Genomic DNA, 19,205 nt, shown 5'->3' on the forward strand with positions numbered 1-19,205 from the left:
CCAGGGCATAGGTGCACCCAAGGCCTACCAGGGGCTGCAGCATATCTTTTGCCACCCCTGGCTGGCCATCCAAACTGACACAACTGGCTGATCACTCAGCTGGGGCAAGGTTGTGTAATCACCCCTTGCTTAGGTATAGTATTCCTCTATCTAACATCATATATAGACCCGTATGCACCTATAAGTCACTCCTATGGCAGGCCTTAACAATTCTGAAGGCAGAGTGCTTGGTTTTATGTGAGATGGTGCTCTAGCATGAGCAGAACCATGTCCTTATAGCTGTTCTATGATATAGCCATACCATATACTCTTAAATGCATTATAATCCTCGCTGTTGAATGCTAACTTTGGTTTGGCTTTTTCAAAACATGTCGTGTAAGGTGTCATAGGCTTTGGAGTACTACCCCCTCGCCAGTTCTGGCGATGGGGGTAGCATTCCACCCTTCTAGAGGGAGAAGACATGTTGTTCCTGCTAAACCCGGTTAAAGTTAACCAGAGCCTCAGCATCACAAAATGGATGCTGCTGCCACAGACACAAGTCTGACCTCCTGCTGCTGGGAGCCCTTCCAGCGAGGGAGGCTTGGACAATGGGTCTCCTGTCTTGGGAGGTGCTAGCACCACCCCAGACAGGCCATAGTGTATTGGGACAGGGAGGGCTGAATGAAATGACACTGCCTGGGGCACACAAGGTGTCCCATGCATAGTCCAGTTCAAACCAGTGCTAGGGCACTCCAGCCCCAGCTCTGGCGCGAAACTGGACAAAGTGAAAGGGGCGTAACCACCCCCTATCCTGGTCCCACCCATAGGAGGGACCTAGCAGGTAATCCAGCCCCTAAATTTGGTATATAGGTAGGAGCTGAGTCCCAAGACTTTTGATTTATCCTGACTGAAACTTGAGACGAAACTCTGGACCTTCGACGTTCTACTTGAAGATAGAAGACTGAAGAATCTCCCTTGTGGTCAAGGAGTGACCACCCTGTGCATGCAGGCACCATCAAGCGATCAACGGTTTGCTTTGTCGATGCTCTCGCCGGAGCCCGAGCACAGAGCCTGACAAGACCCAGACTTCCAACAGCCTGATCCACAGTCACAGCAGGGCTGAGACCGGTGGAGGCAACGAGAGACGTGGGACCGGCCATCTTGGAAAGCCAGCGAATTGCTTTCCGTGCAACTTCTGAGGCACCCTCGAAGTTGTGCATTGGGGATTGAGAAGCCCCAGCCCCGAGCACCAACTGCACCGAAGATCAGCCCTCCACACTCCACGAGTTTTGCGTGGGGCCCTTCTGCATTTTCCTGCTCGACGCGTCTGTCCGGTCACTTGCCCGTTAGCTAGTGGCCTCTGTGACGACAAACCTTTTGATTTACACGGCTTTTCTGGTTGCTACAGACTGGCCCTTGCTTCCCCGAAAAGGAGAAGTCCATCAGACCTTGCTGGTCTGATCCGTAAGCCATCTTCGATTCCTGCGTGGGTTTCCTTTGCCAAGGCTTGTTGACTCCAATCCGGAAGCCGACAGCGAGAGCCTTCGTGGGACAGTCCGTATCCAGCTCCTGGTCGTCGTCGACACCTCCTGGTCCACGTGGCTGCAGAGACAAGCTTCGCGACATCGCCTGGTTCCTTCCTGGTCACTGACTAGTGGCCCAGACTCTGTCCCCTCTGCTTTCAGGTACTCTTCATCCTTGATCCGCCCTTGGATCCACCCGAACACTTCCCTCCTGGTCGCCTGCATCATCTTTCTTCAAGGCTCCATAGGATTCAGCGACGAAACCCGACACACTTTGACACCTATGCACCCGCTTCCTGTTGGTGAGGTAACGCGAGTACTCCGGTGCTCCTGTGGGTATTTACTATCCTAGTGACTAACTTTCAAGTAGCTTTCTCCTTGTCCATCCGGAAGTGACCTAAAAGAACTAGTTTCCAATTCTTTCATTCCCATTCTAACTCTATGGTAACTTGTGTGCGTGTAAAGACACTGCACGCGCATCCCGTGGGCCTCCTGCTCCCTATCCTTTGGTAGTACAGTGTAGCCCCAGCGATTCTCCAGGCCCTAGGCCTATCCTTTGTTCGTGACATGGTTCTTATACCACTATTTTAGTATATGGTTCGGAGTGCCCCTAGGTCATTACTGTATTTTGTGCAACTTATTGTATTATAATTGAGTATCTTGTTATGTGCTTGTGCCTCTGACCTCATAAAGAGTTCAGAGGATTGTTTTAGAAATACATATATATTTTGATATACAACCTGTGTGGTGTCCTTTCACTTGGTATTAAAGGGGTTTCATATGGTAAAACAGCTGGCTTCACATGCCCTCTTGAGTTTAGCCTAAGACTGCTTTGTCCATGCTACCACTAGGATAGCTGGTCTATAAGGTTGACTTTACCACCATCACCATAAGGGTTGTTTGGACTGGTGCAAGGTGCTCACTAGAATAGTGAACATCATATACCAGGCCAACTTCTCACACTTGACATCTGGGGAACCAAAATTGATACCCTTTTTAAAACCTTGGGTAACCAGAAACCTCCAGAACTGGCCCCCTGTCAACAGAGTAGCCAGAAGTCCATATTTTCTGGAAATGCCAACACAGAATCTAATCTCCCAGTTGAGCCCCCCATTGTGCCTTAACCCTGCAATGATACTAGGGGGAGCTCGTTCACGGGCAGTAAGGGAACCAAGGGAGGAGGCTGATGGTCAAGGGCAGTTGCCTGTGGTATCCCCATCAGATTTTCCAGCCGAGGTTATGAAATCGAGTACTGACAGAGGAGGACTTGGAAATAACCTAGACTTAAATATACTACCTATCAAAGATACCCTGCCTTGTCTAGATCTCCCTCCTGCATCAACTCCCAATACTGTTATCCTTACTGGAATCCCTGAGTTAGCTCCAAATAAAGTTGAGCAATACCCGGAGCTAAAAAAATAAAGTTATTTTCTGGCTAAATAAATTTAGACCATTGCCCCCTCTAATCCAGAGTGAAATTCTATCTGCTAGACGGGTTAGATGGATAGGACCGAAGAAAAAAGACACTCGGGGGGAGGGTGGGGGGGGGGGGGGGGGTTTGTGTATTGATTAACTTTAGGGACCCTAGGGCAGTCCACCATATTCTACAATGGGATCATGCAAGGGACACCAATGGTATAAGGACTCTTCCCCTTGCTTACTTTTATCCCCCCACCCCTCTCCTTGAAAGAATGGGTGGTGTCTATAAAAAATGGGAACACCGAGCTAAGCCTGACTCTCAAATGCACAACTCACGGGGACTTGACACACCTTTGTTTTTTAACATCCCAGTATGCAATAGATTCAGCGGTCTGGACCTTGTTGATTGACTAAACCCCCCAGTAGAATTCGCTGAAGGTTCAAACACTCACTTAGTACCACAGAAAGAAAGTGAAATTTCCACGCAAGGGGTCTGTTACTCTGAGGTCTTAACCATGGCTGCAGAAGATTCAAACCGACTGGAAGATTTGTCCAGCACATTGGGGGATGTCCCAGGAATTTTCCATGGCCATGAGGGGTCACATAGCCAGTCAACAGAGAAGGAGGCAGTCTCCCCTATCCCCTTGCCTGCAAAACAATTAGACCTATCCAACCTAAAGCTCCTCTCTTGAAATATAGCAGGCTTAGCCTCTAAGTTAGATCATCCAGATTGGGGAACTTTTGTAGATAAATATGGGCTATGACTTTTTCAGGAAACATGGGCCACTACTTCAGTCCATAGGGTAGGCTTTGTAACATACACCATACCAGCACATCAGGGACAAAGGGGTAGACCATCGGGGGGACTCTGCATTTGGATTGCCACCCATTTAGGGTGTACCATACAAGCTTTTGACACTGGCTCCCCCGTATATACTCTGCATCCTCCTCTCGTTTAAGGAAAAATTTAAGCTGGCCATTATAAATGTGTACTCGCACCCTGTGAAGTTGGGGCAAACCTCTCAGACCTTGGACTCCCTGTCTCATTTCCTTTCTTCTTTTTCTGCTTCTGATTTCCGAGTCATTGGCGGGGACTTTAACTGCCATTTTGAACCCTTAAATGGTATAAGTCCCAGTATTACTAGTGAAGAAGATGCAGTGTGGTCAATTCCATTATGTAATACATATCCGTCTAGGGGGTGGTCCCCCCCTCGTCCCCCCTCGTCCTCCAATTGACCTCACTGACACTAGTCCACTCCCTAAGGGCCTGTAATGGACGACTCCTGGCAGATAACCCGGGAAATCCAACCTTCAACAAAATAGGACAGGCTTCTACAATCGACTACATACTGGTTGATGTTGAGTTTTGGCCTAAAATCCAGGACTTTGCTGTGCATCCAAGATGCGAAAGCATTCATAACCCACTAGTCTTGGACTTGTGTATTCCCCAGCTTGGGAATGCCCAGGAGTACTCCATCCAACCTCCCCAACTTTAATTACAAGCACAGGAGGCAGAAGAGTTTGTTGGATTACTCGGGCTGTTTCTCATAAGAAAATGGCTTCCCTGTACTCTGAGATTTTCCCCTTTCTCAAGTGTGTTTTTAATGCTACTGGAAACCATCTAGATTAAGAATCTTTGATTCTGATAAAAACAACCATCATGAGATGTTTCTTAAATTGGCGGCCTTTTTCTACACACACGATAAAAACAGTAGATCTGATCTCAAACCGAAACATCCATGGTTTAATAAGGCCTGTAGAAAAGCCAAATTAGCACTTCTTCTCAGAGTTAAGAACAAGGATCTCCCTGGCACTAGAATAGCTAGGTCTCGCTTCAAATCCACTCTGGCTGAGGCGAAGGCAGCCTGGGAAATTGAAAATTGGAAGCGATTTGAAAAGCCCTAGAAAGTAGAGATATGCGCTCCTTTTGGAACCTTGTGAAGACAGGCCATACAGAAGTTAACTTGGCCATTGTTCCTAATTTGGCCGAAGAAACCTGGAGATCACATTTTAAAATCTTATATTCTAGGCCCGAGAATTTAATTGAACCTGAGGGCCTAACGGACGTTTTACATATTTCCCTGAACACGGCACCACCTCCTTGCACACTGTTAGAAGTAAACTTGGCACTGGGCAAGTTACTCCCTAATAAGCATCTGGTCTGGACAGGATCCCTGGTGACCTGTTCAGATCTGAATGGGGAGTATGGGCTCCTTACCTTCAGCTCTTATTTAATTCAATACTTCAAGGCATGGAGCTCCCACCAACCTGGCTCTGTGCCGAGATTATTCCAATTTTTAAAAAAGGTTCTCCTTTGGACCCGGCAAACTACCTATCAGCCTCATTGATGTCACCCAAAAGATTTTCGCCCGCTTTCTCCTTGGGCGTCTGCAGGCATGGATAGATGACTCAGGTATTCTTACCCCCCTACAAGCAGGATTTAGGTCTAGAACATCGACCATAGACCAAATCTTCAGACTTCAATTCATATATTGGAAGACTGTTACCTTGGGAAGGGGTAGTCTCTATCTCACCTTTGTGGACCTTAAGTCTGCATTTGACTTGGTCCATCGAGAGCAGTTATGGGGTTTTTACTTGACATGGGGGTCCCGGCATACCTTTGCCAAATTTTAAAACAACGACACGAGGGCACTTATGCCAGGGTCAGATTAGGAAAAAAGGGTGAACTGACCTAGCCATTCCCGGTGGACCAAGAGGTTAGGCAGGGATGCGTGTTGGCTCCAACCCTTTTTTCTCTTTTCCTGAACGGTCTAATAGACACCCTTTTGACCGCAAAGGACATTGACTCTCCAAGGTTGGCAAACAGGAAAATACCAGCGTTAATGTTTGCTGACGACACGCTGCTCCTCTCTAAATCACTGATGGGGATGCAGCGTGTCTTGGATGAGTTTAGTACATTTTTGTAGGCAAAGGAATTTGGAGATTAACATCAAGAAAACCAAATATATGGTCTTCCACGCTAATACAACGAACTGCCCACACCCCTAAATGGATGGAAGACCGTTAGAGCGAGTCTCTACCTTTGATTATCTAGGTATTTCACTGAACGATTCAATGGACTGGAGATCCCAGATAACGAAGGCAAATTTGAGGCTAACTCAGTCTTTGGGAGGCATCCTTAAAGTATTTAAAAAGTGCTCCCAAAAAGTGATAGGGCCACTGGCTGAAATCTATAAAATTCAAGCAAGGGGAGCATCTCTTTATGGTGCTGAACTTTGGGGTCATTGTTCATCCCAATCACTACAGGCAACGGAGAACACCTTCCTCAGACAGCTGCTTGTGTTGCCAAAGAGCACGCCCTTAACTCCGCTTTGGATGGACCTTGGCATCGGCCCTATTTCTGATGTTATTACCTCTCGCCCTCTCCTCTTCTGGTGCTGCATATGGAGTACGCCAGAGCTATTTTACTACAGGGAGGAATTGAGGGATGTAATGTGTAAACTGGGGGCTAAAAGCTTACCTTGGTTATCCTATGTTAGGAGTTTGTGCTTTTCTCTAGGCTATGGTAATTTATGGTTGAATCCAGAGGACTTTTGTCCCACCACCCCGAAAAAACCCCTAGTCGCAGCGATGAGGGAATTGAAACTAGCCCACTTAGTTAGGAGTACGACCTCTAGCTCCTTGACTTCAAGGTTTCTTGATGTCAAGCAGCAATACAAACTGAAAAACTCCTTGGATGATATCCAACCATTTCTCGCAAAACAAATATTCATCCAATTTAGTTTTGAAACCCTCCCATTGGGTGCATTTACAAACAAATGGAAGGGGTCTGTTCAATCTCTTTGCCCAGGTTGTGCTGTAGCAGAGGAAACAGAATTACATGTAATAATTTTCTGCCCTGCCTATCATAGGTCCAGATCGAGGTGGGTTTATCAGCTGTGTAGAAATCTAGGCCTAAGAAATTACCATGAGGTTTTTAGACTACTTAAATATGAAACTTCACCACTCTTTGTAGTCACAACCTCAAAATTCTTACTTGCAATGTGGTGTACTCGTAGAGGAATCCTAAAGGGAACAGAGCGGGGGACCAGTTGATGCTCCTGTATCCATTGGCTCTATATTCTCTTTGTTGCCATTTAACAATGTAGTGAATGAGAGATGTCAATCGTGTTCTTGTATTCTTTTTAATATGCTAGTTTTTAGTCCATTCTCTTAACTTATTTTGTTTTTAATATGTACTTTTATAGATCATGGATTGAAGCAATAGTGATGTTTCTATTCTTTTTATATATTTGTATAATAGATTGTGCTCTAGTTTCCTTCGGCAAGTGTTCATGAAACTTGTAAGATTGGCCAGTTACTTATCACGAGCCACGGCTGTTATTACTGTATTCTACTGTTGTATATTATTAATTCTGGTCTTTTGATGTCACAATTTTATTTGTCCCTGTAATTTCCTCAAATTATAAGTTACATTGGATATATGTATAATTTATCTTGCTTTTATGGCTGTGAAGCCGAAATGAAGTATTTTGACTGACTGACTGACTGTTAACATTGCAATATGTGAGACTGAAGAGCTAGTCTTTCACTGTGAGAGTGGCCCGGCTAACCCATTTGAGAGCGATTTCCCTCTTAGCAAGTAGCAGTGTGTTGTACATAGACTTTATCTCTTTTCCCCAGGTTTGTATTTCCTTGATGATCCCTTGATGTCACTGTATGTTTACCAAGTGACATCATAGAATGTTGTAGTGATTGCTTAAGCCTACTGACAGTTGGAGGCAGGCTGAGGGACATGGAGGTCACTCCTGGTAGGGTCTCTTAATTACCATCATAAGAACTGGATCTATAACTACCTTGAATAAAGTAACTATAAACATATCCATGACTACTGGACATCTTTTATATACCACATTTTGGCGACTTCTGGACGGGATTTTCAAAGAATTTACAGCGTGCAAAAGAGGATTAAAGAAACAACAGCGTGCAAAAGAAAATTAAATTATATCTACAACTTCCTTGAGGATATATAAGAAATTAAATGAAGAACCTAAAACACTCACTCATAAAGAAAAAGGAACCTAAAGGATACAGAAATTAATTATTCTTAAAGAACAGAACCGGAACTACAAAAGAAAATCAACCTTCAAGTAAGCCTCTGTTTAATTTCTATATTAAACCTCTCATTAACAATTAACATACTCTTATCACAAACGACGCCTTACCCGGCCCCACCAGTGTCCGTTAGTATCCGGACAGCCTGTTCCCTAAGGTGTCATTGTTAAAGTACTGAGAGGAAAGACATAATTATAAACTGCTGTTTAATCTACTATTTAAATAACAGAGCATTGATGAAACCGAGTGACATTTCACAACTCGAAGTTCAGTTTAAAATAATTACTGCAAGTGAACATTACGTTAATATGACAACCAAGCGTGTAAAGATATTAGGTTGTTACTAACGTACAAGTATCACTTGAATACGAAAGACATGAACTGCTGAGTTTAAAGGAGCTCGACCGCGCATGTTTTTCCTCTTTAAATTGAAAACATGTATTTGAAGCGGCGCACGATATTTTCACACAGCAGGGTAAACATGAAAGATATGAGATACTATCCGGAAATTGAACTTAAGTTATTCTACTATGAACTACATGAACTATGGAATTTAAATTCACCTAAATAAAATGACAACCAAGCTATTTAAAACATACTACACTTGAAACCTAAATAGATCGAATGAACAGCCAAGCGTGTGAAGACATCATTGCTAGATTACAAAAACACTGAAATGTGAAGATCTTGAACTGCTGAGTTTGAAAGAAAATGGATAGTACAAAATGTTTCTGCTTTTAAAATGGTAGTCATATATTAAAGACAGCACAGCGCTAGTTGAGATGCGCAAGAAAATATTAACAGTCATCCCTTATGTGAAATGCGCGAGGAGCGCGCCAGGCATACCTTCTTGCTTCAACACCGTTTATTAACGACCGTTGATATGCCTCTACATCCATCTGCTCTCCTTCATGCCAGTTTCATAAATGATGACGTTATAGAATATCCGTGTGACTCGGCGGAGAGGCAACCTCCAAAGCGTCATCGTGTGTGTCCAGCCTCATTCCAGAGTTTCGAAGAAACCTGTCTGTCAGCGCAAAGGGAGACGTCACAACGCAACGTGAGCGTCCATTTTGTATTCATCCTGTTTCTATGGTAATAGAGTTGCGGGAACATAACGAAACGGAGAACACTGGCACAATGTGAAAGGATAATTTGAGCATTTCCTCGTGTGTGTGGCGCAGAATGAAAGCGCTTACACCTGACTGTCCATGGAATCTTCCGAGAACACCTACAAACTGAACTAAATTGGTCCATAACTAAATTCAAGATGCAAGGTGACAGTGGTAAAAGAAATCTATTTTGGACAAGACTACAGTGATTACGTTGTTTTATTTTAATTAATTCTGATGTTTCTTTTATGCTATCTCTGTGGTGAGCTATTAAGAGATGATTAGTTCTATGTGGGGTCATGGTATGTAACTTTTAGCAGAGTTTACATGTTATTTTAGGCATTAAGTCATCTTTTGGCATAATTCGATATTGCATTACGTTTTACTTACATTATTATAGTGTTCATATTCATACATTTTAAGTAAGTGCACATGAATTGTTAACATGTTACACAGATATCTGTACGAGCCTTTTACTGTATATTATACACCTGAATTTATAGTGATAACACTTATAGTTATGATATATTCTATTTTTACGGGTTTGGGTTTCCTTGTAATTCCCGTTACATTCAAGTGAAATTCTGGGTGAGCGTATCCCTTGATTTTATTGAAATTCACGGGTTAAGTAATTCTTATAAATCCCGTTAAATTAAAGTTGCATTCCAGGGTGAGTGTATCCCTGCAACTTGTTTAAGGATGAGCATATCTCTTTAAATTTTTGAAATTCGATAAGAGTGAGTGTATCCCTTGACACGATATTTATGAAGGGTAAATGTATCCCTAGTTATACTTTAAGGATGAGAGCATCCCCAATATGATATTTATATAGGATAAATCATCCTTTTCATATTAATTCTACACGTGTAATTCCTGCAGGTCGTTTACGTGTTACGTTATTAGCATTTAGTGTTGAGTAATTATTAAGTGAATTTATACCACTTTACTGTTATTAAGTGTGACTAAATGTATTCCACTGATTGTTTCCGGGTTAAGTGATTGTTGGGTGAGTGTATCCCTTCATTCATATTTTCAATTACTTCTTGAAATTTATACTTTTTTTTTGTAATTTAGTGATTAGTCTCCTGCCTTTACTATTCGTGCTGGTTCACTTACGTTTGGGCAGATTCTTTTTCACTATACTAAAGATACCCGTGACGTCTGGTATTCTTTCCCTTGTGTGTTTCATTTATTTCTTGTATGTTTTTGCTTTTGACCACTATTATGAAGAGGATGGTGGTGTGCGTTTGTATATTCCTTGTTCTTTCACTCCTCTTCCTGTCTTATAGCTTTTTACATTTTCATATACTATTATTTGGCGCCATAGTTCCTTAGTAAATTTAACAACGTTATAAGTATATATCATTTTGTTCTATTCCCTAAAGAAAGGAGATATGTTGTACATAGACTTTATCTCTCTTCCCCAGGTTTGTATTTCCTTGATGATCCCTTGATGTCACTGTATGTTTACCAAGTGACATCATAGAATGTTGTAGTGATTGCTTAAGCCTACTGACAGTTGGAGGCAGGCTGAGGGACATGGAGGTCACTCCTGGTGGGGTCTCTTAATTACCATCATAAGAACTGGATCTATAACTACCTTGAATAAAGTAACTATAAATATATCCATGACTCAAGAACATCTTTTATATACCACACAGTGCAATGGCAGTAAATTTACACAGCTTCTGTGGAAGCCCTCCTACATAACCCAACAAGGCAACTTCAGGCATGGGGTCCAACTTGAGATGTCATTTGCGCTATGACCCTGAAAAAGGATCTCCAGAAGATCCCAATTTTAACGCAATTCCACGTCAGGTGGACAAAGTCAGCCTGCGGGCTGCCACACTTAAGACAGCATGTGGCCAATTTGGATCAATGGCATGAATTCTAGCTGGGGTCATGTAGACCCCCACACATACTTAAAATGTATCAGCTTGTGTCTGCTATTTAAAGAGACCTCTTTCGTTTGTGCCCAGCAGAAGGACCAATGTGAGTCCCGGATAGGATGCCCAAGATCCTGCTCCCGTGCCTCCCGTACCTTGGTGTCTTTATTGGGGACCAGGGCCATGCATGACTTGTATAGCTTCGAGATCAGGTGATCACCAACGGGACTAGAAAGTAAGAGTGTGAGCGGGGGGAAGGGATCTCCTGCAGACCATACTAGACATTGAACCCTACTTATGTATACACCTGGACACTGGGAAAGGACCTTATTATTCAGATTTAGATTTGACTCTTCAGGTAACTTACTCTGTATTCCTTTGGTCTGCGATAGCCTTAGTATGTGTTCTTGTGATGGTTATTCTAATCAGACTTTGCTCCACTTTATCATTTTTTGTAACTATTATGAATTACACAAAAGCATTTCGGATTCTTCTACTTAAACTTTATAAACTTAAACTTAGACCTGCGTGAAGTTTTCTACAGATGCTAATGGATCAAGAGGTTTGTTTTGTAGTTGGTTCCTGTTTAAAAAATTTTGCATGTTTTTACAATTCTTTGCTTTTTAAACGATCAGGCATGTAATTTTGAACTTAATACTTAACGATTATTTCTATATAATTAACTAAAGGGTTACCCCAAACTTTTTGCCTTCCTTCTCTTTTCTGACCGTCATTTTGTTGGCTTAAGGACTCCTAGCACTTTACCACTTCCAATCAGGGCTAAAGCGCATATTCTCTTTCCTGTAAACATGGTATAATCGGTTAACACCTGTTTGGCATATTTGATTTTCTTGTAAGTCCCTTGTAAAGTGGTATACCATATACCCAGGGCCTGTAATCTAAATGCTTCTAGTGGGCCTGCAGCACTGGTTGTGCCACCCACACAAGTAGCCTTTCGAACCGGTCTAAAGCCTGCCATTGCAAGGCCTTTGTGTGCAGTTTACTGCCACTTCGACTTGGCATTTAAAACCACTTGCCAAGCCTTAAACTCCACTTTAATAACACACAAGTCACCCCTAATATAGGTCCTAGGTAGGCCAAAGGACAGGGAGCTGTGTAAATAAAAGGTAGGACATGTACTTTTAAGTTTTGCATGTCCTGGGAGGGACAAACAGAAATATTTGGTTTTCACTACTGTGAGGCCTACTTCTTTCATAGGCATAACTGCCAAGGTTTCAGATTGATATGTGTGACATTTTCATAATTTTAGTGTAAAGATGAGTGACATTTCAATGACTGAGTGACACTTTCTCATGAGCAAAATCAAGCAATGAAGGAAGATGAGGGAAACATAAATATCATAAATTATACTTACATGAGCAACGAAAAACTCTTTAAACTGCTGCAAAGCCCCAGAAATGGAAAGGTACTGATCTAGTGCCTTTGTAACCTAATCCTACTGTTACTGTTAGGGGGGCAAGCCTCAGGAGAGGCTGACTAAGGCACACAATAGCCTAGATCACAGCCCGGCGGCAGCGCCCACCGGCTGAACTATATTTCAAAACGACACAGAGCTATAGTATAACAAGCATTGGCATAGCCAATAGGTCTCGCCTTTGGGACCTTATATGTGTTTAGCCATGCAACACTTGATGCTGTTGCACCAAGGGTATTGTGCTGGAAAACGAAACACTTATAAGGTCACAAAGGCAATACATATTGGCTATGCCAATGCTAGTTTTGTTTGCAGTGGGGTGATCCTATTTTTATAGTGCTATTGCCATTTGTATAGCATTGCGGTGCTGGAGAACCAGAAAATGAGCAATAGATTACAAGGGAAAGGAGGTGGAAAAGAAAACAAGCACATGAAAAGAAGAAAAAGATGCGAGCACAGTGTGAGGGCTGAGTGCCACTCAAGCATTGTTACTTCGACTCCACAGCAATAAAACACAGCTTTGTTATTTCCGCGCTGTTTTACTCGCAAACTAGCGGCGGCGCGGCCCTTTCCGTGTCTCCTAGCGCTGTATGCACATCTAATGCATGCACAATTGTCCCGTCGATCTAAGTAGGAATTTACTTTCTACAAAGGTGTTCTATTAATGCACGGATGAAAATCAGTCCTGTATGATAGTTAGGCACCCGGAGGAGACTGCAGACGCTGGGGCATTACACAGCATTTGGCAGAATAAAGAAGGACGTGCAGGCAGAAGTGGAGGGGTGGACGAAGGAAGTTGGAAAGACGTGAGAAAGGAAAGAAGTGAAAAATTAGAGAAGTGCGCCAGGAACAAGGGAAAGAAAGGAGGAAGGAAATGGAAGATGTGTGGCGACTTCGGAAAAATGCGATGCCAGATAAGTAACGAGGTGAGAATATATGGAGACATGACGAGGAAATTAATGAAAGGCAATGGAAAAAGTGGAAGATGAATGATGAGGAAAACAATGATGCACAAGTACAGAACGAAGGCAGGAAGGGGGAAAAGGAGGGACAAAGTGGGAGCCGTGGAATGAAGAAGGGAAAACTAGAATGCCAAGAGGATGAAGACACATATGTTTCCAATTAGACTGAAGTCGATGAAGGGGGAGACATTAGGAACAAGAGCGGCCGGGAAACTGAAAGTACGGCCGGCCGGCCACCGGCCATCCATGAATAATTAGGGGAGGAGAAGCCGCACAGCACACGCTGGGAGAAGCCCTTTGGTGTGCTGTGCGGCCGCGATGCGCGCTCTGTGCTGGGGGAGGGCCATTAGCCTGTAAGAACTCGCGGCAAGATCAAAGGAAGGGTGGGAGGGACATTGGGGAACAGATGGCCATTAAAGTTTATGGGCCAAAAGCGCGTGCCTGTGGCCACGTGAACTCGAAGAAAACCGCACGAAAAAAGCGGTGGTTTCACGAGGATTTTGAGCACTTGAATTCTCGCCATTTCCCATTCCTTCGGAATGGAAAAGGCGAGACCTAAAAATCAATAGCTGAGCTGCCGACCAACCCGAGGTCCGCCTGCTATAACATGAGAGTCAGCTGGGCACTGGCATCATGTAACACAAGCAATAATTGTCACAGTTCTAACTCTAATAAACTTATTTATGATGCAGATGACTCCTTGGTGGCACAGGTTACAGCTGAGCATGGCTGCTGATGTCAAGCCCGATAGGCTGGGATCAGGCCCTCTCTCTCGCCGCATGATCACTTTTGTGACACCACCGGGCAGCTGTGGCCCATCATACTTAAGGAGAGCAGCTGAGCTTAGAGCTGTACCCACTCTGTTCATAACAACTGGCCTGACTCGGTGACTCCTACTTACAACCTGTGCTCTGGGCCGAGTCGTGTGGCAGGAATCCCATCCAGATTGGATTCCATTCTATACCACCGACACGGGCAGCAGTGAGTACAGCTCTCAGCCTGACTCTCCCTGCAACAGCCCAGCCCATAGCGGACTGCAAGAGAGTCGGCGCCTGCAGCCGGCACTGGCGGTAATCGATCTGACCACCTCAAGATTCCCATGGTTCGCCCGGCGGTACGAGTGGTGAAGTCTAACTGGAGCTGCTCATTTGACTTGCCTAACAGCAGTGCATCAGGGCCCAAACTTACTTAATGAAATACTGGCAGCAGGACGGACCCGTACCACCCCCCTTCTTACTAGTCAAAGCATTGGGCACACTTGACTGACATCACTTCAAGGTATGTGTTGCCCGGGTGTGTGTCTCTTATTTCAACTTAGATACATTGTAGTGAACCTTGCAGACCTGCGAGCACTCTGCAGACTTTCAGCCAGCCCCCCTTAGCCTTCTGGGAGCAGCGCATATCACACTCAGTCTGGGTCAAAATAGCTTAGTCAACGTTCGTTATAGCAGAGCTCCACTAGACACCTGAGGAAGCGCTATAATGCGTGATTTTCCATTTCCGTGCGGTGATGCAGACCACCATATTGAAATGCGTTCAACTAATGCCTGATGCATGGTACTTAGCAGGGCTGCATAGGTTAGCATTGGGAATTCCTAAAAACACTTTTAAGCTGTAATTCCTGATTAGAAAGGAGAAGATAAATCATTATTTGGAATGGTAATGATAAATCCTCTTTAGTGGTAAAGTTGGATTTGACATTACTATTTTAGAAATACCATCTTTCGGAAAGTGGACATTTCTCGGCTCTTAAATTTGCTCTGTGTGCCTGCAGCCTGTCTCCAATACACATCTGGGTTGGGTGACAGCTACACGTGTGCATTCCCTCTAGACAGCTTCAAACTCAGGAAGGTGAAGCTCATCTGCATTTTGAGCACTCAACTGTATTTATATATATATATTCTGATGGGACTTACTGAGCAGGGAGGAATGGGAAGGGCTGACACTTAAACTTCAATAGGTAGTGTCCTGTCCACACACAAAGCACTGATTTACCCACCAACGGCCACAGATAGGCTGGCAGACAGACGGGTTGAAAAGGATACTTCTGCACTTCTGAGAGCTGCTGCTTAAAATTCACCCCCTACATCAAAGGCACTTTTGGGTATAAGTACTAGGGCTCCTACCCTACCTAATCAGTACACTACAGGAACTGGGAACAACTCTGCTGGAGTAAAGGATGTTGTGCTATAAGGATTGCCTCTTTACTTTGGCTGACTGTTCTGAGGAGTTGCTTCTCAGCTGTGCTGAGCTACCCTGCTGCATGCTGATCTCTGCGGACAAGGACTGGACCCTTCTAACTTGAACCCAGAGTGACTGCAAGGGCATACTGTCTTGCCTTTTGTTTTTTAAAGTCTTAAGAACACAAAAGACTTCTTGCAACTCTCCTGGTGCTGCTAGACTCTGCCATCTGTGATTCCTACCCTTGCCTGATGTGCCCCCTCCAGTCCTGAGCTTCAAAAGTGGGTTCTGCAGCTGTGTTCTACATAAACATATGCATAGTCACCATTGCGCCTGTCTGAACTGACGCATCGCCCTTCGACACTTACACATAGGATGTTTGACGACAGCCGTTTCACACCCTCTGCCTCCTACCAATGACCCTCTGAGCGGCTTGACAACAGCGTAGTACCTTCATCTCTTCAGAGCTTGTTGACGACGCGGGAACCCACTGCATGAATCGCAACCTACACATCGTGCTCTCGACGTTGACACTTGCTCCATCCAAGGTACTTTTTTCAGAGGGTTTTGCATGAGTCTCATAGCTGACCTGTCCCCAGTATTGATCGGCCTAAACTTTGGATTAGTGCTGGTCCTTCGCTACCTCCGGTAACCTTTTGACCACTAGTGACTTCTAAGCACTATTTTGCATTTATTCTTTAAAAATTCATATCTCATCTTCTACTAATTAGACTTTTGTCATTTTGGTCTTGTTTTATTCGGCTGGATATTCTCTATTATTCTAAACCTGTTTGGAGTTTTTGTGGGGTTTTCATTGTGTTACTGTGTGCGTATGTTGCACATATACTTTACACGTTGCCTCTTAAGTTAAGCCTGCCTGCTCTGTGCCGAGCTGCCAGAGGGGGAGCACAGGTGAATTTAAAGTGTGTATCTAGTTTACCCAGACTAGGATTTTGGTCCCTGCTTGGACAGGATGCGAATCTCTGCCAACTTGAGACCTAATGTCTAACAGTTTTTTTGATTGATTGAAGTAAATAAGTGTGGATTCAAAAGTGAGATTGAGAAAATGCTTTCTTGATGGTCGATGTCGAGAAATGCTCTGATGTGAGGCATAATGAATCTACCCCCAATCATAACCTCCATTTCCGAAAATAAGGGGTTGAATATTGTTGCTATTGACTTGACACCGTCCTTGACTTAACTATTTGCACCCTTGCATGTTGAGCTGTCGTCCACCACTGTTCTAATATTGGAGGCCAACATACAAAGCTTAGCTGCTCTGAATTATATTTTCCAGAGCAGTAACATTTTAAGCTAAGTGCTGCAAGTAGGTTTGCTTAACAAGAGAAATTAAGTATGTGTGTATGGGATTGTTTTACATGAATTTGTTTTTATTCATTTTCTCTAGGGCTGTCATTGTGGTTTATAGGCCTGGTGATTAATATCCACTCTGACCACATACTGAGAAATCTTAGAAAACCCGGTGAAACTGGCTACAAAATACCTAGAGGTAAGTGGGCATGTAGTTCGAATGAATTGTGGCATAAAGGGTGCCTTTGTGACTGTGTAGATGTATTTATTTCACACTTTTCTGTTATACAGCTACACCATTCTCCACTCGGCTTCGGTGTAAGTGTAGACTGCAATGCAATCTGCAGTTTCTTAGTCTTCACTTCTGAATAAAACGGGCGAAATAAGACAACTGCAGGTAGTAATTCCACATTGGTTGCTGGTCCTCTGATAAATTACAGGTTTTCAGCAAATTTTCCCACTTTGTGATAGAAATCGGCCTGTTATTTAGATCACTTGCTGAGTGGATATGGATCATTTTTAATTTCAAATTTGTTTTATTGGTTTTGATAGCAAAAATAGGCAATACAGAATAGCAGGTATGCAGCAGGCACATATAGCGAGCGAGACAGACAATTGTGTCTTCTCTAAAGGACATCAAGTAAGCAAGAACAATATGCCAACACAGATATGCAGAGCCTATGCTGTGATGAAGGTGCCATGCAATAAGGTCAACTGACCAGAACAAGAAAAATAACCAACCCCCCCTCCCTCTTCCCAACATCCCTTCCCTCCCCTCACCCCGACCAGTATGCCGTTTGCCTGGAGCGTCTGTTATGACATGTTCAGAGCTATATGCTGCAGGGCAGCCGAGTTTAGGGGGACCATGTGGTGGTCCTGTAAGCCGTAGAATGCGAAGATATTTTGGGCATGTGACTTCGTGAAATTCTTTGGACAGGAGGGATAGAAGCGGCTGCCAAACTTTCTGCAATGAATCTGCTGTGTGTGTAAGCGTGGCTTGAACACGCTCCATGCCCAGCGTGAACCATAGATTATGCAGCCAACCAGTGTGAGTGGGTGTGGTGGTCGATCCCCAGAGCGACAGAATATGTTGTGACGCTGCTTGCATGGCAATGCCCATCTGTTTACCGCGAGGGGGCCTCAGAGGAAACGTAAGCGCGTTGGGTAGTCCCAAGATTGTGTACGCGGGGAAGCGTGGAATTTCAGTTTCAAAGGTGGAATCGATATCATCCAGAACCGCCTTCCAGTAATCCTGGAGTGCGCGGCAGTCCCACAGGAGTTGGGTCAAAGTGCCCCTCTCACCGCAGCCTCTCCAGCACAGCGCGCTTCGAAACGGGTTGCTTTGATTGAGTCTGACCGGGGTAAGGTGCCAATATATGGCCAATTTCACCGCAGCTTCTCTGGCACTAGTATTACGAGTGGTGTGCGCAGCTCTATAGTATACAAACCCCCATTCCTTGGGCGACAATGCCCTGCTGAGCTCCGTCTCCCAGCATTTCTGTCCCGCCGTCTTACCTGGGCCGGCCGTGGGCGATAGCATCCTGTAAAGGTCTGAGACAAGGTGCCGATCCGAATCTTTCGTTATCAACCATTGCTCGAATGGTGTCAATCGCCGACTGAATAGGGGAGCGCATTCGGGGCTCGAAAGCCAGTGGCGGAGTTGAAAGTACTGGAACATGTGAGGTTTGGTCACCCCATATCCCTGTGCAATATCGGTGAGGGGGAGAAAGCCCTCTAGATCAAAGAAATGGCCAGCAGAGCGGCAGTCCGTTCCACGCCATTGCGGAAAGGCGCGGGGGTCGTTGCCCGGTGGGAACTCCGGATTATCTAGGATCGGAGTGAGTGGGGAGGGGAAAGTAGTGAGGCCTCTCTTGACCGCCACCATGTCCCAAGTCCTCATAATGGTGCGCGTGATGGGGGATGGAAGAAGATATCGTGGTCTGTGTTGGCGAGCAAGGAATGGGATCTTCCATAGCGAGGTCTGAGCCATTGCTCTATCTTGAAATAGCCACCTCTTCTCGGATTCTGGCCTATACCATTCCACCAAGTAGCGGAGTTGCGAGGCTTGAAAATATTGTAAGACGTTGGGGATTCCGAGACCACCTTCGTCTACAGCTCTGGGTGCCACTTGTTTATGCAGTCGCGCGCGTTTCTTTTCCCAAATGAACTGGTGGAAGGCGGTTTGCAGGTCAGCAAGTGCGCCAGGCGGTGGTAGGATCGGGATAGCCTGGAAGACATACTAAACCTTAGGTAAGGCCGACATTTTCACTGCCGCTATGCGGCCCAGTAAGGAAAGGGGTTGCTTCGACCAACGTCCAAGA

General features: G+C 44.5%; 1 protein-coding gene across 1 annotated transcript in view; it reads left to right on the forward strand.

The window, feature by feature from the left end:
• SRD5A1 (steroid 5 alpha-reductase 1) overlaps positions 1–19,205 on the forward strand; it is a 232,672-nt gene that overhangs the window by 95,476 nt on the left and 117,991 nt on the right. Inside the window, exon 3 of the mRNA XM_078687632.1 lies at positions 16,982–17,083. Within this exon, the coding sequence (XP_078543758.1) occupies positions 16,982–17,083 (102 nt within the window). The remainder of the gene's footprint in view (positions 1–16,981; positions 17,084–19,205) is intronic.

Source organism: Lissotriton helveticus, chromosome 4_1 (assembly GCF_964261635.1).
Source record: "Lissotriton helveticus chromosome 4_1, aLisHel1.1, whole genome shotgun sequence".
NCBI classification, from domain to species: domain Eukaryota; kingdom Metazoa; phylum Chordata; class Amphibia; order Caudata; family Salamandridae; genus Lissotriton; species Lissotriton helveticus.